This window comes from Platichthys flesus, chromosome 12 (genome assembly GCF_949316205.1).
Source record: "Platichthys flesus chromosome 12, fPlaFle2.1, whole genome shotgun sequence".
In the NCBI taxonomy this organism is placed as follows: domain Eukaryota; kingdom Metazoa; phylum Chordata; class Actinopteri; order Pleuronectiformes; family Pleuronectidae; genus Platichthys; species Platichthys flesus.
Genome location: NC_084956.1, coordinates 16,054,594 through 16,080,011, shown reverse-complemented (window position 1 = coordinate 16,080,011; position 25,418 = coordinate 16,054,594). Strand labels below are relative to the sequence as shown.

The 25,418-nt window shown below is 43.2% G+C and overlaps 1 protein-coding gene across 3 annotated transcripts in view; it reads right to left on the bottom strand.

Moving 5' to 3' along the window:
* Positions 1 to 25,418, bottom strand: part of disc1 (DISC1 scaffold protein) — a 43,083-nt gene that overhangs the window by 8,476 nt on the left and 9,189 nt on the right. Inside the window, exons 6-13 of one of the 3 annotated variants that reach the window (XR_009923923.1) lie at positions 25,014 to 25,246; positions 21,068 to 21,122; positions 19,107 to 19,209; positions 18,740 to 18,928; positions 11,117 to 11,177; positions 2,227 to 2,473; positions 1,149 to 1,184; positions 78 to 122 (exon numbers count right to left, since the gene is read on the bottom strand). Coding sequence is in view for 2 of the 3 variants with exons in the window: in XM_062400891.1 (XP_062256875.1) it covers positions 78 to 122; positions 2,227 to 2,473; positions 11,117 to 11,177; positions 18,740 to 18,928; positions 19,107 to 19,209; positions 21,068 to 21,122; positions 25,014 to 25,246 (933 nt within the window). In the remaining variant the exon portion in view is untranslated. The remainder of the gene's footprint in view (positions 1 to 77; positions 123 to 1,148; positions 1,185 to 2,226; positions 2,474 to 11,116; positions 11,178 to 18,739; positions 18,929 to 19,106; positions 19,210 to 21,067; positions 21,123 to 25,013; positions 25,247 to 25,418) is intronic. The other 2 variants (XM_062400891.1, XM_062400892.1) reach the window with 2 other exon arrangements.

Here is a 25,418-nt window from a genome sequence, read left to right as displayed (position 1 = left end):
CCAGTGTCAATGCAAAAAAGAACGTCAATCACACTGATAACATTCACTCCCACATCGACAGTGTTAGCGTCACCAACCTCTGGGTGATTCTCCTCCATGCAGAACAGAAACTCCTCCAGCTTCTGCAACAGAACGAGGGAAACATATGTTGAGGCCACACAGTCGTAAACCTGCTCATGAATAATTGAGACTGCAATTATGTCGGCTGTGTACTGTATGTGTGCTGCATCATCATAATGAGCAAAGGTTGTAATTATTCATCACCAAAAGTGACAGCGAGAAAATAGATTAACTGGCTCATCTGCACCGCAGGTTTCTTTGTTAGTATGCAAAGAATGTTATTGTACATTCTTCACTGTGGAAGGAGTTAATTACTATACCTATTGGAGGAGAACATATTGTTAGTGGCTTTAGGTTAAGTACATAAGGAGGCGATAAAAATCAGCAAAGTTTTAATTCTTCTTTTTTAATTAAAAATTGTGTAACATGTGGCAGCATTGGATGCTTTGCTCTTCAGTTAACGCAGGTGTGTCATCTAAAACTCGTATCTAATATGAGATCTTTAAACACTGCATTGGGACACCAATCACACACTTATCATCTGTGACGTGCAGATTGTCAAAATCTTTTCTGCCATTAAACTGATCAGCTTCTATTTTCCGCTGCCGTGAGACAAAGACACTCACATCTAACAAAAAAGTAAAAAAATAAGTTGTTCTCTTTTATATTTTCTACATAAAATGATCTGTAGATAAAAAATCCCCAAATCCTCCACTGTATCCTCCATCTCTTCTCTTTTTCTCAAAGAAAACATATCAGAATTAGTTGTGAAATTAATGTTTGCTTAATGTAAAACGCTGTGAGCATTTACAGTTCAGGTGTGTTTCTGCCTCTCTGCCTCTGGATGCCAGAGATTCTCTCTGTGAGCAATATAATGATACATTTCTGGAAGAGATTTCTGAAGTGAGCAGGTCTGCAATAAATCTCCACAAATATCCAATGATCTCCGCCTATTTCTCAAACTTATAAAATGTATTTTTGGAGAATTTAAAGAATATTTTTGCTGCAGAATTTCCAGCTTGGAACAAAGACAAACACAATAGAGAGCAAAGTACTGAGAAAAAGAAAAAAAAGGTTGGCAGTCTCACCTTTTAGTTCTCGGAGAAATGTTAGGAGGGGCCGGGCTTTGGGAGCAGAAGGAGAAGCAGAGAGAAACAAAGGGAAAGCAGGAAATGGATGCATGCAGTTTATAGAATGTGTTCAGGGGCAGAAAACATCGATGCAATGTGTTTATTTATGGATGCACGAAGCCCGGCTGCGAGAAGTTAAAGAGACTACACCAAAGTGGGACAATTAAACACAACAAAGAAAAGAATGCATGCAACAAGAGCTGCGCCGGTTAAAACCATCGACAAACATCTCACAATCGTTTACATTTATTCTGAACTAAGTCTAAACTACAGCTGAAAAACAGCAAATATTAAGTTGAATCACAATCTGTGAGACAAAATATAGCAAGTGTGCTATTGAGTTTTATTAATGCTGGGTCTGTTGGCTTTGTTCCCATCTCAGACATGTGTGTCAGACTATGTGGGCAGAGGAAAGTGTGAGGAGAGGAGAGAATGAGTGGACTCTACCCTGAGGCAGTGGACCTCAACTCACTGAGAGCAACACAGGGGATTCTCTCTCTCTCTCTGTTACTCTGTCTCTCTCTCTCTGTTACTCTGTCTCTCTCTCTCTAACACACACACACACACACGTGCATTCCCTCTAAATGCAAGTAATCATGCAGAAACCGTTAAATCGGCACTCTTCAAAATGAAACTCTTGAAGGAAGCCAAAATATTTCCAAATGGTTGCCTCCCTCACGCCCACGTTTTCCTGCTTCCGAAATGCCTCCGAGCAAACGTGCTAATAGATAACCGTTCATCTCACTCTCCCTGACAGACTCTTACATTCTGACAGCTCTGAAAATGTCCTCTCCACTTAGGTGGTAAGACGGTTGGTGCGGGCGGACTCTATCTGAGGTCACTTTTAACACGTGCGATAGATCTTTCCGAGGCAAAGATGACTTCAGCAATTGAACACCTCAATCTTTAATGCTGGAGATATGTATCTTCTCGAGCTGCACACACCAATCAGTTATGCACTCTCCAATGCATGAACGGGTATCCTGATGAATAATAAATAACCTTGTGGGTTGTTTACAAGACATTGTTGTGCTACCTTGGTGAACTCTGAGTTCTGCAAGTTGGCCTCAGGACACCAGCGCCCCCCTAAAGCGGTCAGCATGGCGCAGTCTTCTTCCTCTTTGGTGCACGGCTGGGCTGGAGGATACACTGCGGCGGCGGGGAGGTCTTCGACGTCCACTGGTCCCCCGCAGCTGGGGGTCCGCAGCTGGAGGCCTCGAAGGAACAGGTGACACGCTTCCAGGTCCGCTTCCCAGATCCGCTCCAGACCTTGACAGCCACAACTGCACAGAGAAAGAGACCAGCCTGGTCAAATATACAAAATGACAGATCGCAAACAACAAAGGACACAAAATACAACACAAAGCAGTAACAGATTAAGTATGATAGAAAGTGATACAATATGTTTGAACAAAGCAATATAACACAATGTTAGACTCTATGGGGTTGAGTGGTGCAACAGGTAAATTAAAAGCACGACACACTAAATTACCAAATGATATACTAAGATTATACTTTATAATTAATAGAGCTAAAATAATTATGAAAATGTTGACACAATCTAATTATTAGATAGAAATCAAGATGTTTTTCACATAACATAATTAGACATTAATAATTAGCCGATTGTAGGAAATTGTTCCACAGTAGTGATTCCAGAGACTTAAGTTCTCTCAGAAACTTGCACATCTAACGTGACACTGTAGCAAAACTAAAAAGAGAAGGTGGAATAAGATTGGCTACATCCGGTTGGTGACATTTCCTGGTCAGCTTGCTCTCATCGGCTATTGCAGGTTTAAGCTCAGGATTGGGTCTGTGCCTATTATCTATTATTTAAGATCAGGGAGGCTCTAATACAACCGGTAGTATTAAGATTATTTTTTAAACCCTGCACACTTTAGGATTATTTGGGCAGATAATCGACTCCAACTGGCCTCTAATCGGGAACACCTGCGAACCGGGTCTAAAATGGGCCTGATTATCCTGCAGTGTGCACCGGCCCTCAGATGTTAAATCTCTACACAAACCGAAACGCAAAACATGTTGTCTCATGCATGTCTGTCAGCGTATAGATTAAACAAATGAGATAGGACATGTTAGAGTGAACTTTGGTGGTGTTAGCAGGTATATTGTTGACAAAGCTAGGTTAAGCTGCTTCCCCATTAATGCCCATAAAGTCCTTATGCTAAGCTAATCTAAGTTAATCACGCCCTGGCTGCGGTTCAAAACAGACATGAGACTGATGTGTGTCTTCACAAACTCAAAGCAAGACAATGAAGGAGCATATACAGTGTAGAAACCTTTTAAAGACCAAGTGTGTAAGATTTAGGTGAAAGGGATCTATTGGCAGAAATTGAATATCAAATAAACCTAGTGATGTTTTCACTGGTGTGTTTCATTTAAATTGTACGAAAGTCATCCAAACTAGACAAACTAAACACATTTTGAGATTTAATGACAACTGAAGGCTACCACAGGTTCTCTTCCATGTTTGGAAGGGGAGGGTGAGGTGAGGGGTATTCAGCTGCAACATGTATCTTCACCACTAGTTGTCATTAAATTCTACACACTGAACCTTTAACTGAATTTATTAACCTGAGTTTATTAACAGTTATTACATAAAAAGGGAAATATTGCTAAAGCATGTTACCCAAAATGTACACTGAATATACAGTATTCATTTTAAGATGATAAAATTAACAGTGACTTGTCAGAGATTATAGATCTGCATAGATATCGTGATCACACTAAGTGGACATATGAGAAAACTAAAACTAGACTGAGCTACAGTCTTCCTGTCATGACTGTTACTGTCTGCATGATAACTGAGCACAGTAGCTGCACAGGCACGGTGAGGGACATCTCTAATGACATCACTATAAAAAAGCCTGACAAAAGAGTGACGGGGGAGAAATGAATCATTCAGAGATTCTAATTCCATTGACAAAATGTAATGAGAGTGAATGTGCTCTTTGTGCGTTGCCCTTTCTCTTCAAAGAGCCACAGCGGAGAGAGGAGGGAGAGCCTGGATGTGTTCATCAGAGCTGGGGTCACTGAGCAGGAGTTCAGGGGGAGGCCGAGAAGATTGCTTTTTAGTTTATCACGCATTCCTCTTCTACTCTCTCGCTCCGACCTTTGTTATATCTCTGATAAAAAGATCCGAGTGTATATATAGAGGATGGCCATTTAAGCGGCTGCATCTGAAAGCCATACAGTAAAAAGCATCATATGCAGTACGGTCCACCATGGTGACGGCTTTGTTGAAAAGGTTGAAAAGGTTTTATAAATTTGTTTCAATTGAATTTTCCCCCAAAGACTCAAATTTAAGACCTTTGACCTTTGAAATATTCACGTTTAATTCCTAAACAACTAAGGACCCAGGTGATATTTCAGGACCCGAAGCGACTGATCACTTCCCTGCTATTTGCAGAAATCTCTCTCTGTCTGTCTGTAAGTGTCTCACATATCTCAAGAACTTGCATATCTCTGCTTATCGGCCCAAGGAAGTGCAGTGTTGAATATGGTGTTATTTGGACATGTGATACTTTCAATATTAATGACAATTGAATAAACAGACGACCAGAGCTCTGTATCAGCTGAGACTGGGAAACATCAACATCAGTGATGCTTTCGATCACCACAACAGCACATTCGCAACATTGTGCCACTGCTGAATAACCACAAGGAACCACAGGCAGACCACTCCAAACAGGCAGGCTTAGAGCAGGCACTGCACTAGTGTTAGAAATCCAGGTAATTGGGCAACATGTCACACAAAATGCTTATGTTCAAGAGTAAAACCTGTTCGTACTTTGCTCATCGTTAACAACCTTTTTTCCACAAATCTTGTGCACGAAACAAACCAAAGCTGACAGGGCTGGGACCAGGACGTGTGTTTTCATATTTATGAGATGGATCAGACATCTTGAAGGAAGAAATGTCCTCTGACTCTGTGCGTTGCCGATTCCTAACCCAGGAGGAGATTCTCTGTCACAAACAATAATTCTCACATTGAGTGATTCAGAACGATGACAAACTATTTCCTACTTTAAACATAAATATATACTTACACATAAGCCACTACAAAATATTCAGTAATTCCACCCAGAGTGTGCGAGTGTGCGATGTGCGAAATTGCTCCATTCTCCATCAAATGTAAACAAACACAAAAGCTCACAGACAATATTATTTAATCTCCCTCTCCGTTCCTCTGTCTCTCTCTCAGCGATGAGGTCGTCCGTAAATTGAATGCCACTTGTTTTCCAGCCCATCTCCTGCCTGAAAAGACTGCCAACCTCTGTACGCTGCCAACGCACGCCTCTCAGCCCGGCTCTAACCTTCATTTGGCGAACAGACAATAGAAAAATTACCCGGCCCGGCCCCCCTGCCCTCACTAATCTGCTACTCAACGCCACTGCTTCTGTATTCTGCCATAGTGGGGATGCGCCCAGTGAGCCATGCCATTGTTATTTGTCTCTTCTGAAGTGGAGAGAGACACACATACACACGCATATTTGGGCACATGTGTGTTACTTACACACATGCATGCTTATAAATCACTCTCTGTGGGGTTTCAGTGTTGAACAATCATAAATTTCGCAAAAAAATGCCAAAGCCTCCTTCATCCATCACTGAAAGCTCCTCTTCAGCGACAACAACCACAACTCATTACAGACAACTGGCACTGGCTTAAGTGCGCTGAAAACACAGGCAACATGTCAGTGCCTAAGCTTCCCTGTGATGGTGGCATCCTGGTGCCCGTCGGTGTGAACCCGACGCCCGAGGGTTAATTGGTGGCAGCCTCTCGGCCCGCCATCTGACAGTGGCAGGGTGTGGGTGAGCCGCTCTGCTGACGGCCCAGTAATAAGGAGACGAGAAAGGCAGGCAAACTCCTTCTGCAATGTCTCAACCCCCCCCCCCCCCCCGTGGGACTGCTGACTGACAGGACTGCTCTTTCTCTTGGCGTTACGTACGCACACATAAAGCTTTAGAGAGGAGGGACTATAAATACAAGTGTTGAACGAGGGAGCAGCGGTGTGGTCCTGCCGCTACCAGAAGGTTCACTTAGAATCTCCATTAGGTGACAAGGCACAGAGCAGGTTCACAATCAGTCAGACCACTATACAGAACGCTACCCGGCACCAGGACATACGCTCAGCTGATGTGTATGAGGACAAGGTCGTGTTTACCCAAGAGGCTTCAAGCAGTGGTATATCTAGATTTTTTTGAATCGGGCGCTATAAAAGGTCCAAAATTTACACATAGGGGCACAACCAACATCCATGCACAATTCATGATTCAGTAAGATGCACATTTAAAGCATCTCTTGTTAACTGTTAGCTCTGTAGCTTTGATTCCATGCCACACATCATTAAATATACTTAATTGTATAATAATTGTACTTTGTTATAGCACATTGCGTTCTTTAATAAGATTAGAAAATAAAACTTTATAACACATTGTCAGATTTGTTGTTATAGCATTGTAAGTAAGTGTCATTTTTCTTGGTTTAAAGACTACTGACAGGGGCACTTCAGGGGCCAAACAAATGTCAGCCCCGCCACGTGATCCGGCCCTGGCTTCAAGTAAACAAGTCCAGTCGAGTCAATTTTCTTTGGATCACCTGCATCTTCAGCCTTCACACCTGAATATCAATATCGGTCAGAGTGTGATAAACAGCTCATATCTTTAGACTAAGCTGTTAGTTTTGGCTCGGAACTCGACAAAAACAAAATAAACTTTTGCTTGTCGCCATGTGTCAGTGCCTCTCATGTTGAGTTTAAACAAAAGCCATGAACACAAAGTAACACATTCGTTTGGAAATCAAAAAACGGGAATCTTTCACCCTAATCATGCCGCAGTATCTCAAATAACACCAGCTGACTGGAGGTGCTAATAATGTGGTGAAATGCAAGGTGTTGACTGCTGCATCAGAGGTGTGATGGATGGTGAATGAAGTGAGGCATTTGTAAGGTGGGTGGCTTGAGGTCTGGAGAGGTTATTATAGCTGTCATTGGAACAACCGAATTCAGTCTACTTCCAGCACTTCATTTTTTCTTTTTGACACATTCAAGGTTTTGGACCTGAAAAGACTTTTTCCACCTATTTCATTGGTTACTTAAATCTTACAGGAGAAAATGTTTTGTCTGAGTATTTAAATGACTACGACACTGGTTGCATTGTATCAAAGATGACTGACATCTAACACTCAACAGAAGATTGCATAAATATATATATTTATATATATATTGGGAGGCATTTCCTAATGAAACATCTACATGATGTATTCAACAACTGTGCCATGCTGCTAATCTGAATAAAATGTGTTTTGTTCTGGTGACACACTTACAGCATCTCCGCTGTACCAAGCATCCTTTTCTAGTCTTTAGCAAGGAGGAGATAATTGCTTTTTTTCCCCCATCCGTCTCCACGGAGACCAGACATTTCCCCAGTACTAATCTGCCTCTCTCCTCCTCCTTCCTCTCCTCACCTCCCGTCATCGCAGCATTCCATCAGCGATAATGTACATTAGGGTTGACTGCTAAAATGTTCACTGGATGATGGGCGTCCTGTATGTTCATTGAGTCAAGCTGAATTTGTGTCGTGGTGCCAAACTGGAGCTGGTGGAAGCTACCGATTCTCGTCCGAAAGCCAGATCTGCATTTCTGATTTACTCTGGTTGTGGGAGCTGATCTGATGATTTAGAGCAAAATCCAATAGAGAAAGAGATGAGCAGGTAAACTACTTCAGGATTAACCAAAACCTGAGAAGGTGTCGTTTGATATGTTTATCTTTTTCAATCATAATGACCCGGTTCAGTTTTAAAATCCGTCCTGAGTGATCCCATCACGATTGGTCATCTGATCACTAAGACCACATTGGGAGGTGGTCTGGTTGACACAGCAAAAAGAACTTGGTTACATGCAGGACCATCTACTCAGCTGACATTCTCTCACCTGCAACTGTTTCAAAATGAATCTAAATCAATTTTCTCTGACCATGTGTTGATTTGATTGTGGCAACCACCACTCAGAGTATCAACCTGCACACTATGAGCTGGTGATATTCAGCCAGTCTTTTTCTCCTCCCTGCTTTTATAGCCCTTAGTTTTGGTTGTAGGTTTATTGTCTAGACTAAAATTCATTTTTATTTCTTTACAATATATTTGCTTTCAGTTACATGCGTGTGTCCCTCCTTTTGTTCAGCATGAGCCAAGGTGTGACACGTATGATCCATACAATAGGAGAGACTGAAAGAGAGCATCACTCTACGTAAGAGCTCAATTAAAACAGGACTTAAAAATGCATGAAGAATTCAAACTCTTTTCTAGGCTAAGAAATAAATTCTCAGCTAAAAGGGCACTCAGAGACTGGATCTGCACCGAATTGTACCTGTTAATAGGGTACTAGCAGCACTCTTCATATGCCAGATTTTCTTCATGGGGATCTCTGCATTATCTGTTGGAAAAGGAGATCTCGCAATGAAGAAAGTGGTAAACAAATCCTTGAATGGTGTCTCTCCTGGTCCCTACCCCACCACACCAGTTTAGAATTGGTTCTGGGTTTAAACCCTGATTCAGTCGGCGTCTCTCTGTGTGGAGTTCACATGTTCTCCTCATGTCTGTGTGGGTGTTCTCCGATTAGTCAGGTTTACTCCCCCAGTCCAAACACATGCAGGTTATGATAATTAGCGACTCTGAATTGCCTGTAGGGGTGACTGTGAGTGTGAATGGTTGTTTGTTATCATATGTCAGCCCTGTGACCTACGGCGGTGACAAACTGGTGGTGTTCCCCGCCTCTCACGCAACATCAGCTTGTATTGGCTCCAGCCTCACAGCCCTAATGTAAGGAAAAGAGGAAGGAAAAGATCTGCTTCCTGGATTTATAATCTCACACCAGAGTAGAATGAGTGACGAGTTTAGAATAAAGAGTTATATTTAGTTATTTTTGGGGGTAACTTAAGTAATTCTATTCATCACAGGGAATCTTCTGCAATGTTCTCTAAGGCTCTGGATGGATGTTTTTTCCGAAAATGTCTGAACACGACGAGAGTCTACTAGAGTCAGGTTATCAATAACATCAGTATGAATCATCGTCTGAGATCCATTTACAAACCAAGAGAATAGTGTGTCACTCCAAAATGGTGCTGGAGAGAATTCAATCTTCATGGCATCTGATGTTTTCAAACCCAGCTTTGAAGGATGTATGACTTAGAGATAGGAGAGTTCCATGGTCTTTGAACTGTATTAGCAGCTTTTCTAGGTCTTGTTTTTGGACAGGTATTTTGTGACAGTGATCCTTTTTGCTGTTTAAGTTATTGAACTTTTATTTCAAGTTATTCTGTTGAAGGAGCAGCACAATTTAAATGTTTTCTCCATACTGTATGTGTGGAAGTCTGCCTTGTGTATACATACAAAGCCTGTATTTAAAGGTGGATGATATCACTGGATCCAGAAAGTGAGGGCAAAACGTCTCTACTGCCACCTGGTGGCTGGCTAAAGTATAAATTATAAACCCTGCAGAGTACCTTTTAGTAGATGGGACATGGCTCAAACTAATAGGGCAAATAACGGCTTAAATAACCTTCTTTGATGGTTTCTTAGATTTTAGGAAGCTCTTATTTCACAGATTTTTGTCTAAATGTTCATTTTTCTTTCTTATTTGATGCTATAAAAATGGCTTGGAACGTCATGATTGACAGCTGAGACTGACTCAGGAATGGCCAAGTTATATTTATCAGCGGGACCCAACTACAGCAGATCCATCGGCCAATAACTACTGCCTATGTTATGATAGTGGGGGGAAGTGGAGCCGTGTTGTCCATCTTTATATACAGTCTGTGGTACACATCAATAATGCTTTTACTCAAAATACCACGTCCAGTGAGTCCTTTTTGTTGCTATATCGTTTTTTCCCCCATTCAATACTTTTGTGTGTCTGAAAAATCAAACGCACAAAAAACAAAGCGTCCACCTGCACTATTGACAGAAAAGGTTCAGAGTAATGTTTCCCTGCCGGGCCCTGAGAATCGCAGCCGCGTCAGCCCTTGAGAGACCCCGAGACCCTCAGGCTGCACATCCCTAACAACAAACCACCCTACAGAATGTGACTGACTCCTGGCACCCATCCAAAGCGGTGACCCTGCCTCTCTCAAGGATGCAACACAGACATCTCCCCCCTCTCACACTCCACAAACAGAAACAAAGGTCACGCAGACACACTGGCTCTGACAATACCAGCTTTTCCCTGCTTACAGGGAGCCTGGGATTCCTGACCTGAAGAGAGAAGAAGAGACTGAGTGGAAGACACAGCTCATATGGTGAACAGAGAAACCAGCTCTATTCAACCAATCTGCAAAATATACCGCAGCAGAATCAGAAAGAGCTGATCGAATCGCAGCTGCTCGGCCCTGACTGGCTGTCAGTTTGTCTGCTGGAGAGACGAGCTGAACAGCTCTGATCTCCATAAGGAAGCATAAACAGACGTATGGTGTCATCAGTTCACTGGGTTCCTCGCCCTCTGCTGGAAGAGTCCCAGCCGCTCAGCACACAGCAGGGGCGACCACCCGCACCACAACAAACATGTCCTCAGTGATTTAGGGGCTACGGAACGCAGATAGAGACAATGAAACGGAGAGGATGCTTTACAGATGTGTGTGTACATAAAGATATAGAAGATATGTGAAAAGGTGGGAGGAGGAGGACAAAGTGCACAGATGGTGAAATGGAGGGAAACGGGAGAAATGGGCTCTGGGAGACAACAGCACGAGGGAAGGGTGTGAGTATATGGGGTGATGTGTTGGGGAGACAGCGCTCTAATTGGAGGACGACAGAGGTGAGAGGAAAGTCCTCAGAGGCTGTTGCTCTGTTTACGTCCCCGTGCTGTGGAATATTGAGTCTCCTGTGTGCAATGCCTCTGGACACTTACCTGTGCAGCCTGTCCTCCAACAGCTCGATATACTTGGTGGTGTTCTCTTTCAGTCGGCTTTCTGTGTGGAGAGGGAAGCACAGGGAGAGCAGCAGCCTGTTACTTGCACTTCATTTACTACTTTTATTAGCCGTGCTGGCGTATCCTAGCAACAAATCACAGCTCTAATACCATTAAGAGCAGCGTTGACATTAGCTATCTGGTACATGGGCTCTATTAGGAGCGGTAGTCATCACTGTAGGCAATGGTATTGTGGGGGAGAAACGGCAAGAGCACAGTTCAGCACAAAAGCCCAGATGGCTCCCGCTCTCTTTTTAGACAAAGAAACAAGTGAAGAAAGATGATTCCCACTGCTCGGAGAGGGGATACGATTGGAGACGGCCGCGGGGTAAAAAGGAGATTTCTATTGTGGCAAAGGTCCTCTTATGGTGCCAGATTTTTCTGTGGGGCATAAAGTGGGATGGATGGCTTATGTTGCTTCCGGCGCCCTCCTGCCAGCAGTGAGCTGCGCCGGAGGAGGCAGAGGCAGGCTGGCTGAGCGCTAGTCAGGACGGAGAGGAGGGCAAATCTCAGCGTCGTTAACAAGCTCATGTATGAAACATGTGAAGATGCCCCCCCCACACACACACACACACCAGCAGCAGCAAATCTTTAGGACACAATAGGATGCACTTATACACAACTGCACTGCATATATATGTGCACACAAGCTATAAAATTCAATACGAACCACCTCCTCTCGAGGGAAACATACACACTCACAGACTCACACAGACACAAAGCTGTCATGAAAAATCTGGCCATCAAAATATCTGTACAACTCAACAACCAGTCAGATTGGTGGTTTCCCACACCGTTGTGGTGCTGCTCAGGTTGGAGGTATGTGGCCACCATCGCAGCATAGTTCTGACAGGGCATGAAATTATTTACATATTCTTACATTATTGACGAGTTAGAGACTTTTTTTACAGTCTTCTCTACAAGCATTAGGGCCATAATGAAGACAAATTATAATGTGATTTATAATGAGAATAGTGTTAATATCACGTTATTAGAATTAAGTCGTAATTTTACAAATTTTTTTATACTAACCAGTAACCTGTGCTAGCCAGAGTGTCATTCCCTCTGGATCTAAAATGTTGATTTCGCAATGTGATTGTCGTCATTGTAAATCTCTTTTCATGTCACGCAGATGTATCCAACGACAGCCTTACAGTTACTCTCAGAGGGAATGGACCTAAGCAATCAATATCAAGCATCTCATCAAATCAGAATAAGGGTATTTAACAAAAAATCTAACTATTACTTTAATAGAGTAAATACTATCCCCCCAAATATTATAATGTGTAGAAATTGCTTCATTTGTAGGAGACATGAGCCCAAAAAAATGTTTTGGAAGCTACTCTTGTGTAAGGCCATTTAGCCCGCTCACATTGATTCTGGCTGACAGAGAGAGAAAGTCACCTAATTGGCTGTTCTGAATCACACAGAGGTTTGAAATATAATTTGTATCATTGTCTTGATGGTGGTTATTAGACAGCTTCGGCTCCGAGATGAGACAGGATGGGGGCTGGCACAGTGGGAAGTAAAGGAAAATGTTACACACACGGACAGACACACACACACACGCTTATATCTCCAGGACTTCAGAGGACATTACATAGACATTCATACTTCTCGACACTACTTAACCATGACTACTTCCCTAAGTCAAAACTTACCCTGACCTTAAATGTCTTCACCTTAAAGTTTAATGACACGTCCCCATAATGTGGCTATGTAAACAGATTTGGGTCGCCACAACATGAGTAAAATGAACACCACACTCATGCATACACACATGTATTCCCGTCCACACTTTGGTGCAGAAATGAGATAATGACTTTGGAGATAGGCGGGCTATTTCTAGCGCTTGCATGTGCATGTCACAGAAAGTGAAATCTCGCCGGCGAGTCATCTTCTTTGTGGCCAAATTTGCTCAATCAGAGGGAAGACTGAGGCCGCGGGAGTAGCTATCAAATATCTGCTGAGCGGATCTAGTGTTCGTGGACCAGACAGCTCACTTACCAGCCCTCTAATTGCTGTGTGAGATCCTATCCTACCTGACAAGAGTCTCCCGCGTCAACTTCCATTCATGCTGGCTGCGTTAAGAAGCGTGCAAGGAGATAGCCACTGAATAATACATGGGGGCATTAAGACTGACTTTGGATGGCGCAGAGCATGTACAGATGCGAGAAGACAAAGTAGGCTCCGGCTCCAACAACAGCGAGAGCCAGATTTGGAAATCACTTATTGTGATGAATGGAAAGAGTCAACAGGAAAGGCAGATGAAGATGGGAGATGCAGGCGTGAGGGTCTCAACCGTTAACTTGATATTTCCTCCGACGCTGACGCTGTTACACGCCGAGTAGAGTGCCATCCTGTCGTCATGCCAACCGGTGGCAAGAACTAGCGAGCCTCTTTCCGAGCGTGACAGATGAAAATAATCTTTTCTTTATAGAGTGGGACAAGACATCAAGCGGCAGAGCCTCCTCCTGCGCTGAGTGGAACCCGAGCACTGGGAGATATTATCACTTCCTGTATAGTCTGCGGGAGGCGGCTGTCATTGGCAAGCCATGTCCATAAAACTGCTACTAAAAAAAAATACATAAAGAAGAGAGAGACACCCTGCTCGCCCCTAATACAAGCGGCAGTGGATTCAGTGTTTAAGGAACCTCACAAAGGAATTCACAGAGGCCACGCTGGAAAATTCATGAGCTCAGCCTCCCCTCACACCAGTGATCCCAGCGGGCGCTAACCATTGCTGATTGTTGCCAAAGACCCCGGCCAAAATCGAAGAGGGCCACTCACTCACAATACAAACAGAACTGGGACACCATTGAAAGATGATGAGAACGACTGGATGTTGCACGGAGGCCGTTTGCTCCACGCAGGTCAAAACACTCATTCATTAGTCTAATGAAGAAATAATTACTTCAGCGATAAAGACGTAGAGTTTATAAAAAACAAAGATGAATCTAATGATTAGAGTCAGTGATGTAGACGGATAAGGCAAATGGAGCAGAGATACCATCTTGCACGCCGATGCACAATTTGCGATGATGAAGTTATGGGCTTTAATGAGCCTGTAGAAGTTAACGACGACAAGGTGTTTGGAGTCGCTGCTGCATTATAAGCATTTAAACAACTCTCTAAATGAAAGTGAATAATGCAGTAATTTTTTTCACTGCGTTGCAACAATAAAAGCCGCCAACATCTGTGAGGCCTCCATTTTGTCAAACAAATTAGAGGCGGCTCCGTGCTAACGCAGCAGCGCCGGTATGCCTGTTTTAAAAGCCTGCACATAATAAGGCAGAAGAGAAATTGTGTGTCTTTGTAATTGAGTTTAAGGCACTGACTGTGATTAATGTGTTTAAGCTCTGCTCGGGCTGTTTGAGTGCGGCTGCACAGCAGGTAGCACAAACACATTGTCAGCATATGCAGGAAACTCACAACGTATGGCTGAATCTGAACCTGAGAGCAGCCCAGCAACACGGCTAATGGAGGAAGAGGGACAGGCTGATCTCTTACACAGACATTCAATAACGCACGGGGCTTTAAGGAAGAAGGATCACAAAGCACAGAGTTAAAACTCGCCGACCACAGCCGGCACTGTGGAACATATCGTGGGGCTGTGCACGAACGCATAACAAAAGGAATCATTTTACAAAAAAAATGTGCTCTGTTCCAAAGCTGTGCGAGGTGTGGGTATATGTTTCAGTTCAGGGTGCTGAATCCATCTGACTGAGAAGTTGGACACGCTCACTGTCCTTATAACTCAAAGCCAAGGGTTTAAAAGAGACTCCAAACTTCTTTTTGCTGTGGGCTGCAGAATAAGACTTGGTGGGAGGCCCAACAACAGAGGAACTCGCCCAAAATCTGGGACTCTAAAACGCACAATGCAATCTAAGGTTAGCATGCCACAGCTTGCTGATGACTAGAGTGGCAGGAAAATTCAATCAAGCTGCTCAGTTTCACACACTCATTCATATATCAAAATCAGGCCCTGAAGACCTTTGACCTGCTCTATAAGAGAGAATTAAAATCATCTTATTTCAGAAACTCTGTTTTAATCAAGTAAATTAAATGATTTTTCTAAATTGTCAAAAGAACCAAATAATTCTCTGTGATTGTTGCCATTCTAAACTAGAGGAGTTCTCAGTCCTTTAAATTCAAACTGCACCAAATTACACACACTCATAATCAGTTTCCTAAATGTGACTTTTCATCAAGATCCACAAATTATTCTCTGGGAAAACGGTGAAATTTCTGAAACTGCTCTACCTCACTTTCGTCTGTGTGGTGCAGATTCAAAGACAAGCCATTGAGTGAAGCAATGACGGCAGCTCCTGCAGTGATTCCTCCCTCGACTTCCTTTGTTTTGGTGGTCATTCTTCTGAGTACGGACGCTGTGATTCTACTTACAGTCACAATGGAATGACATCACACCGAAAAAATTGAAACTGGCAAAACTTCAGAGACAAAAGCCAGGAGGAAAAAACTCCTCCCGGGTCCACTTAACCACCACACCGCTCTCAATCATTCAGGCGCTCTTTAGGAGAAGAGCTGTCATACGTTCCATCAGGTCCTCAACAGAAGCACCGTGAGAGAGGCAGCGCCATGAATAAATCATAAACGTCCTCGCCTTCACCGCTGGCACTCCATTAAGAGGAAACAGCATTTGTCTAATAATGCAGAGTGACGGTATTTTGATGTGCACTTGATTTGTTGGACAGGTGCGCATGGTGGAGATTGACCTGGACGGGCTGCATGACCTGCACGGAGGTGAATCTGGAGCGGGAGCTGTGTGAAGAAAGGGTGTTGCTGGAGATCGAGCAAAAAGACATAAAAATGAAGACTAATTAAACGTGTTGGAGCCGAACAATTTACTGTCTTCATCAGTGAGAGCCCAGTGACCTGCCTACTACAGCATACGTGGCATTCTGCATACTAACAGCAGCATAAAAGAATACGTGGATGAATCAAGAGAGACACACACACACACACCCACACACACTTACACTGCTGCCACACTCGAACGTCCTCACTCCTGGGGGTCACTTACGCATCTTACTCAGCTCCTCAATTATTTATTGGTAAATTTAGTCTTACTCCAGATCTCCCCTGGGGACAGAATTATACTCTCAGCAGGGAATCAGACCAGCGGCTTTAATGGCTTTGGTATTCATCAGTGCTCTTGCCATGTGGCAATTAGGCACATAATGGCTCCCAGGCCAAAAACGCCCCACACAACCAGAGGGCGGAGATGCTCAACAAGCAAAAGCTGTGTAAACGTATGGAGGTTCTGTCATGGTATATCTGCCCGGTGCGTTGCTGTAAAGCTCTACACCATGACAGCAGTTGTTCATGAACAGGAATTATGATTTCTTGTTTAAAGATGTCGCCAGTGTCCTCATCATGTGCTAGAAACGCCGCCTCAGAATCCGAACGGATTGGCCATCTTGACTTTGAAGTAGACAGTAATTTCTAATCCCCTCCAGCTACAGAAATGGTAATGTTCTGTTTGTGGGCTATCAGGTTCCAGCGAGCTTGTGCCAGCCCCTTATTACCAAAAAGCATGACAGCTTAATGAGCCCCTTGCTTGGTGTCAGCAACACATAGTGAAATCGCGCCCATGCTGCCATATTGTGTGCCCCCACTTGAGCATTTAGGCACGCCACACACAACCAATCATTAACTTGCCGTCTCTTCCCACATTTGTGATGCGTTGCCCACCTGACTCCCCCCCCTTTTCCTTTGTTTAACAGGAAGGTTCGCGTGCCGCTGGTTTTCCCAGCCTACGCGTCCTTGAGAGCTGCGTTACTGTGCGTGAGGCACTCAGTGTGTGTTCAGGGAAGAGACGTGAACTTGAATGTGTCTTTGCTGGTTGTCAGGGAGGAGATTAATGTTGTCCCCGGTTGTCACGGTGTTCAGGACGGTGCCTCAGGAGCAGGAATCCGGCAGGTGACTGAGTTTCATGCAAACGAGTGGAAGGAAAAGAAACATACTTGGTTTTGCGAGTGAAAAGAATTGATTTCTGCAACAATAATATGAAATCATGGAAATGACATGAACAAAAGTGCATGCATTAGCATAACACTCAATGAAATTCACCCTGTTTGCATCAATGAAAGGGTGCCCCCTAGTGGCAGCAGATGGTGCATTCCAGACAAGACAATGGCTGATAGTGAGAGTGCAGCCACAGGCCTTTATGACAAAGTGTATGCTAGATGGCTGATTGCATTGCTTGGATTTGCAGCGATCGCCCCTGATCCAGAGCGCTCATCTCCAGACCCCCACGACCTGACCCAGCCAACGTCACGTCACCGCTCCACACCCCTGACTCAGAGCCTCAGAGAGTGAAGTGACCTTTTTTATTCATCTTTTTAGAAATACCCGTGTGACTGATGGACTAGAGAGAGTAGCACTGCAGGTGGTGCCGTCAAAATCCATTTATCTCTCTGCTAGCGCCAGGAGGACAAACCCCCTCCCCACATCCAACTCTAAAAAGCAAGCCCCCCCTCTTTGAGCGGTATTAAGATCTCCCCGTGTGTGTGTGTGTGTGTGTGTGTGTGTGTGTGTGTGTGTGTGTGTGTGTGTGTGTGTGTGCGCGCTGATACACCATGTCTGCACTGAGTGGCTTGGAGGTAATTGGCTACTTCACACAATCTAAAGCTCATTTCCCCTGCACACCACCACCAGCCCCTCCACCCCCTCCTCTTAACAGCTGCCAATCCTGCTGGCAAATCATTTGATGCCAAGTCCCCGCTGACAGCAGATCACTTCTGCTTCGTTTGGGAGAAAAGGCATCGTCCATTGATGTCCTCCCTGCGTGCAGCATCGAGACTGAACTTCTCTTTCAAAGAGCAGTTTGGGTTGATATTTAAAAAAGAGGTGGATTCAAAGAAAAAGGGGTAGCTTTTAAAAAAATACAACATATATATATACATATATATATATATATATTTAGTCTGGACAGGCAGAAAAGAGATGTTTGGAAATGACGATGTAGACGCTTACAGATTGGGATTGGGTATTGTTGTTCATTAGGCTCCTATCACATGATCTCCCTCGGGAAGAAAACAACCTGCATCAGCCTCGGCTGCCAGTGTATAACGCTACGTGGATGATCCATTACAAGTGATGTTGACCTTGTTCTTGACCTTGTGTATTAAGCTGTCGTACAGTTATATCCTGCATTTTGAAATGATAAAACTGTCAACATACTGTATGTAGGTGACAAGTTATTATTAAAGCAATTTTTGACAACTCTGAAACCAACAACCAAGTGCTTCAGGACGCGCATGCCCAGTGCAGCCGATTGGTCATGTGACTTGCATTTTCAGGCGTGTTAGTATGGACAGGCAGCAAAACTGATACGGAGCCAAACGCTCATGTGGACAGAGTTTGCATTCGTTTGAAAACACCATATTCCAAACAAAACGTAATGTGGATGTAGCCTTGAAAGACTCTTCACTGCATTGATGAGGATGATCTGCTGCTGTAAGTTCTTTCCTATTTCACTCTGCAGTCAAGTTTGATCTTTCCATGTGATCTTGATACAGACTGGCCTCTGTGACTCACCGTGCAGGGCCTCCCTCTGCTCCAGCTCCTGCCTGAGCTGCTGCCTCTGCTCCTTCATCCTGGCCAGGTCCTGGCTGCTCCCTGAGCTGAGGCTGTGCAGCCTCTTGGTCAGGGCCTCCAGACGATCGCGCTCCTGGTACACCGCCTTCATCTCAGCCTTCAGCTCCTTGGCACTGCTGAAGTCATTACCTGCACCAGCGCACCACAGCAGGACATTAAAACTTACACTGTCCAATAATGGGCACCTTGATGGCATAATGGCATAATTAAGCGAGGCTAATGGATCCAAGTCCAAGTCAATGAGGTAAATAAAAAGACGTGAACTCTGTGCAGGGCTGTACTTGGGTGTGGTCGAGCGGGGATTTACCTGAGATGGCCGCCAGTTTGGCTTCATGCAGAGCCAAAAGCTGAGTTTCAGTCTCACTGACTTTCCTCCTTAGGCTGCTTCCCAGCCTCTGACTCATGACCACCTGGGGAAAAGAGGGAGGAAAAGAGGCAGAGGAGGGAGACAGAGGGAGGGAGGGAGGGACAGAGGGAGAAAGGGAGGGGATGATGGTAACTAAAAAAACCTTTGCAGACACATGGATCCCACAGGAAGCATTGCTCATCTTCAATTCTGCTTTCATTTTATTTCTTACAAGACCTTACAGATTCATTTCTGTCCTCCTGGCCCTGCGTTGAATACGCACCAGAGCATCAACGTCAACGTGTTACCTTGTCGATAACCTTTACAAAGAAAAAGAGTGTCTCCTTCTCGAGCGGACAGACAGGGAAATGTGAAATCTCCATAAAGGAAGCTATTAGAATGTCAGCGGGGAAAAAGGCCCTGAATGTCACAGTCCTGATGGGGAGGCAGCACCTCAGATCTGCAGCTTTCACAGAGGGGTGGATGGCTTCAGATACAACCTGTCTGGCCCCATCTGCCCTCCCCCTGCCCTTAACACCTCTCGTCTTTCTAATGTATTCACTTTGAACTGCGGCCAGATACAATCCCCATGATGAGCTTCCCTCTTTGAGGAACTATTGTCACCGTTCAAAGGGCTGTGCAGCTTGAATATCTGACGCATATTCTTGTCGAATCTGACACAGTTTTGTGCAACACTTTGAAAAGGCTGTCAAATAGGTTGATATTTCTGAGGCAGAACATCTCCAGGGAGTTTTCTTCCCCAGAAATACAGACAACGGTTCTCTCCAACAGCCTTGCATAATTTTTATTTCACACGGCACATGGACTCGAAGCTGCTTTTCAAACTGCAGAAATCCTGACATGAGGTGATTTGATTTCAAAACATCCGTCCATTTGTCGGTTTTGAAAAAGTCAATAGAGAAACCGAAAAGTTGCTTTCATGGCAGCGATCGTTTTGTCACAGGAGGTGTTCCATTTTCCACATGGTGGATATCTCATTTAGCAGCAGAGTTTCATTTCAACTGAACATTGGACAAACTTAGGACTGTGGTAAAAGTGTCTGTGCAATTAAGGATATGTCTATATATACACATATATATTAATATATTCATATAATCCTTATGCTCATATAAAGCCTTAATATTTATATATGTATGTATATCTTTATATTCTGATAACCATATACAAAGTCATACATATTCAGACACAAAGCCTCAATATTCCTCTGAACTGCAGTCGTAGCCTGAGTCAAACATTTGATGCTTGGTTTCTAAAGATCACAGTAACAGTAAAAATGTGTTCCCAGAGCCCTGTGCCCTCTCTCTCTTCTCTCTCTCTCTCTCTCTCTCTCTCTCTCTCTCTCTCTCTCTCTCTCTCTCTCTCTCTCTCTCTCTCTCTCTCTCTCTCACCAACACTGTTTGTTCTTAAAGCAGCACCTCTCACCTCTGCTTCTGCAGAAGAGGTCTACAGAACGTATACAGAGGGGAAAAGCAGAACCCTGAGAAGCAAAAGAAACCTCCAGAGACACTGCACATTTACAAAATAAAACACACTAAGCAGTTCACACATGGGATGCACAGAAAACCCACCAAATTCAAAACATTACTTGTTTCTCTTGAAAGTTGCAGGGAGAAAAAGGTTGTATTGTTTACTGAGAATTTTATGGAGGATTTATTCCAAATTAAATCTTCTGCCGACAACTGTGGAGAGTTCACTGGCTTTTGTCAAACAGAAAACAGCCCGTGAATTCAAACTTTAACATTTCTCTGGCCCATTTAACACAATGCAGCTGGCACACAACACGTCCTGTCTGTTCTGACTGACTACTCCTTTGATATTCAAACACTTCCAATCATTGCTGGCATCCTGAGGCGAGGCTGAGCTGTTGTGAGGTAAATTGGGTCAGAGGAGCAGTGGCTTACTTTGGCTGTGGCTTCCTTGATGGACAGATTCAATGCCTGCTCCTGCTCCTGCAGCCTGCAAAAAAATGAAAATAGACAGAAAATGATTCAGTTCCATCTGGCTGCTAAATACACACATCAGGAAATACTGAGTCTGTTATACAAGTGTTATACAGGAAAAATAAATCTAGTCCAGTGGATGAGAGTAGAATATCCTTGCAGCCATAGCAACAAATTCGTTTTTTTATTTCCATTGAAAGACCGGACTTTTACTTTTAACATCATTATTCTTTTGCAATTGCTTGAACTTCTAAAAACCTATAATGCCAACCTTTTGCTGCAGCTCAGACATCCAAAACAATTAGCAAAAAGACACTAAAACAAACTGAGTCAGATGATGATGATAGATTTGACGATAATGGTCTCTGCAGCAAAATAAACTAAAATAACTGATCTTTGGCCACTTGAGGGCAGCAGAAACGCAGCATTGATTTAACATCATCTTTTAAATGGATATGGCAAACACTTGTTTATTTACTCATCAAGCAGATGCACAGCTGATACAGAGAAACAATGTTATTCATTTGAAGTCGTGTTTGTGGCTCAGAGGCAAAATAAACAGTGTTCACCGTCCACTTAACTCAGCGAACACTGATTGGTCAGTGAACACTGACGGCGAATCAGAGCAGAGGAGCTGGTTAATTCTGTCAATTAAATAATGATGAATTAAACTGTTCAATTCAATTTCTCAATATAAAATGTTTTTGGTTTATTTACAATAAAAAAGATCAACATTTGTTGGTTAAGAGAAGCTATGTTTCCCCAAAAGGGATGTACGATGGTAAAAAAAAAAGTAAAGATCCTTGTGTGCTCAGCTGAGATCGGGTATTTTACCTTTGCGTGTGAAAAATGGACGATACGGTAATTAAGAGGAGAAAAGTGGATCCGGCCAAACACGTCTGCCTGATGTGCAGTGATTGAGTTGGTCGTCTAAATATGAAACTTATATATTAGCCAGATATTTGGAGAAAGTCTTTGAGAAGAAAAATTAACTCATCTGAATTTCTTTTGAATTTTATATATTTTCTGTGTCTTTTCTTTTTTTCTCATTCCCACATATGTAATATACATCTCCAGGTATCACCAGGTATTTATTTATATAAATACCTGGAGATGTATGCGTTATACATGGAGGTTGTGAAGATGATTTGCTCCATAGTCACAGCTTCAGTTTGATGAAATTCAATTTAAATCTAAAGGCGTCATTATTCCTATAATAATTATAACCTCTACAGCAGCGTCCGTGATAAGAAAAATAGAAGATACCATTTCATTTGTTTTCATTGACTGGCTCATTAGATTTAACTCTGTTGATGAATTGTTCCGCTCAGGTGTAATCACGCTAATGTAAACATGCAAACAGGACAAACCATTAAGGTCACATTATTTGTTGACAGAGACATAAATCAATTCATAGATGAGGGGGGGAAAGAGCATAAAATCCATTAAGCACAACACAGTCACCTTGAGACAGTCCCAGTTGTCTCACATCATAAAAATCTGTCTGCCCTTTTCATGTTATTCAAGGGGATGTTGGAGGTAAGTCAGAGTAGAACGTTGGCTCTGAACATCAGTGTTCGACACCTGTTTCAGCTCCTCCTGAAAGTGAGAATTTCTTTCCACTGGTAACTACAAGAAAATGCACCTTGATACGAGAGAGAAAAAACCCCTGTGGTATTTGGAAAGAGAGCTGCAGCACAATCATGACGATGACCCCCAAGCAAGCCGCCTGAAGATGCTCGGCGGCTGAATATCCAATCTGAGGTCGCAGTTTCAATCAGCAGCCAGAATAAATGCGTTCCAGTCGGGGTGAGAATATTCCAGATATCAAATTATGCCAGTGATGGTGGGTCACGCCACCGAGAGAGCGATAAGTACAATTCACATGTCTTCCTAACGAGTGGCAAGACAGAGAGGCTTTCCACGGTGCACCCTCGCAGGCTATTAACTTCGTGGGAGGTGATGCAAAGTAATCATTTGCATCTGAGAGAAAAACCATTAAAATTCAAAGCAGGTTCAGGCAGGTGTAAGAGAAGAGGATCGAGGGCACAGGGGAGCAGAGGAGTGAGGCTCCTCCATGCGCCCTCTCTGATTCTGCAAATAAACAAATCGTTCCTCTTTAAGTCGTATAAATCACATTACATTCAATAGGGAGGCACGTTTGTCTAAAAATAAACTACAGTATAATGAAGCCAGCATCCATCAGAGTTGCATTTGCACTCTACCCAACCTCCAAAAGTGTGTGTAATTTTCACTATTTCTGGATTGTGATAACACCATATATATATTACGTGGCTCAGTTAAACTTTCTTCTGTATGATATATTGAGAATGAAAGTAAAATTTAGGATACCACTGTGTTTATCAGAGGATAACTGATTATTCAGTGAAACAGATCGTCTGCACTGACACGTCCTCTTCCAAAAAAAGAGCTCATTTAATGATAAGGAAATACGTGACATGACACTGGGAGGAAGATCAAGTTCCGATTGCCCACTGATATAGTGTCATCACCAATTTCTCACAGCTCTCTAGCAGCACCAATTGGTGTAGAGTGGTACTGCAGGAACTATTGCAGCTGTGCACTTCATGATAGTGGGTGAATGAATATGGCTTATGCAAACCTGATTCTTGATGTTGAATATATATATATAGCAGAAAACTGCACGTGTTAAATATACAAACAAGAATTGCAATCAGTAGAGTATACACATCCACCAAGGCCCAGCAGTCCCCTCATGAGACAAACATTTAAATTCACTTTGATCTAAATCTAGATTTGGATCTGAACCCCATTGCACAAACTCATGGATACCAGTCCTCAAGATCTCCAATGTTTTTCATTAAGATCCAGAAATCCACATTGAATATGTGGAAAATCATCCTGTCTTGCGTTATTAAAGAGAGCGAGGATAAAATTGATGGATCCAGCATCCCTGATCCGGTCAGCACCAGAATTCTATGGGTTCAACCCGAGATCCATGTCCGATCCTTCCCCCAGGTTTCATTGTAGTTTTTGTGTAATCTTGCTGACAACCAGACAAACAAACAAACACAGACAAAAACATAACCTCCTCGGTAGAGGTCAAAGGTTAATTCTGTTCTCTGATAAAGATGACCCGGAAGAACACATGACTGAGATGCAACAGGGACAGTCAAGATGTCCCTGACCCAGACTATGAGCATGTACCAGGGTTATTTTGTGTTTCCTGTGATGCATATTGCATATGATAAATAATTCTACAATATATATTACAAGCAATACATCAGAGGTATATGCAGCCTTTAACAGATAAAATTGCCAGTGAGTGAAGGTCATGCATGCGGTGGCCTGATAAAATGTTGTCCCAGTGGGGAAGTGTTCAGGCCAGTTTGACTCCAGTGATACAACATCACACAAAGGTGTGAAATGCAAATGTTTAAAGTGTGAACATGTTTCTTCACAGAAGGCTCCAGGACAAATTTCAATATTCTACATACATTTGCACATTTTCTCAGCTATGCTGGACTGTGTAGATCAAGAGCACACATAGAATAAGTGACATATATTTATAGAGATTTGAGTTTAGTGTGTTAGTTTCTTCACTGGGATTTAACTGTCTTCATTCACTGGTCACATAAAAATGGTAAGCGTTCATTTCCAGAAATCCAGCTGTGTGGTTTAAAAGTCTGGTGTTTTTTTATGGTGCACATAATATTTCAGAAATAATGACAGAAACCGACAAAACCGAATCAGAAAATGTGTCATGCAATCATGCTAATGGACATTTTCATTACACAACGGAACTTGGTGTGTGCTTGTATATCTTCACCAAGAGAAATTATACAGCTAGCATGTAATCAAGTCTATAACAAACCATCCACGGGGAAAACGCTGGTAAATTATTCAACACATCTTTGACACTGACCTTAGTGTGGACGGTGGCAGGGAGACAGAAATCTGCAGGCGGTTTTCGGATGTGACGAGGTCCTGCAGAGTTCGGCTCATGTCGCGGAGCTGAGCCTCGGTGCAGCCCCTCAGCACGGAGCCCTCCAGCTCCTCAGCCTCCACCTGCTGCTCCTCCTGCTGGATCTGCTGCTCCACACATCGACTGCGGTCCCTCAGCTCCGCCAGCCTCTGCTGCAGCTCGGCCATCTCCTCCTGCACAGGGATCAAAGATCTCATTTATTTGTATGATATGTATGAAGCTAATTAAGATCATAATAAATCACAGTAGATGAATTACCAATTGGTATCATCATTTAGACATTTAGCGCATATCTACGAGCAGAAACTGAAGAAGTGACAAATTATTATATAAATTATGATTAAT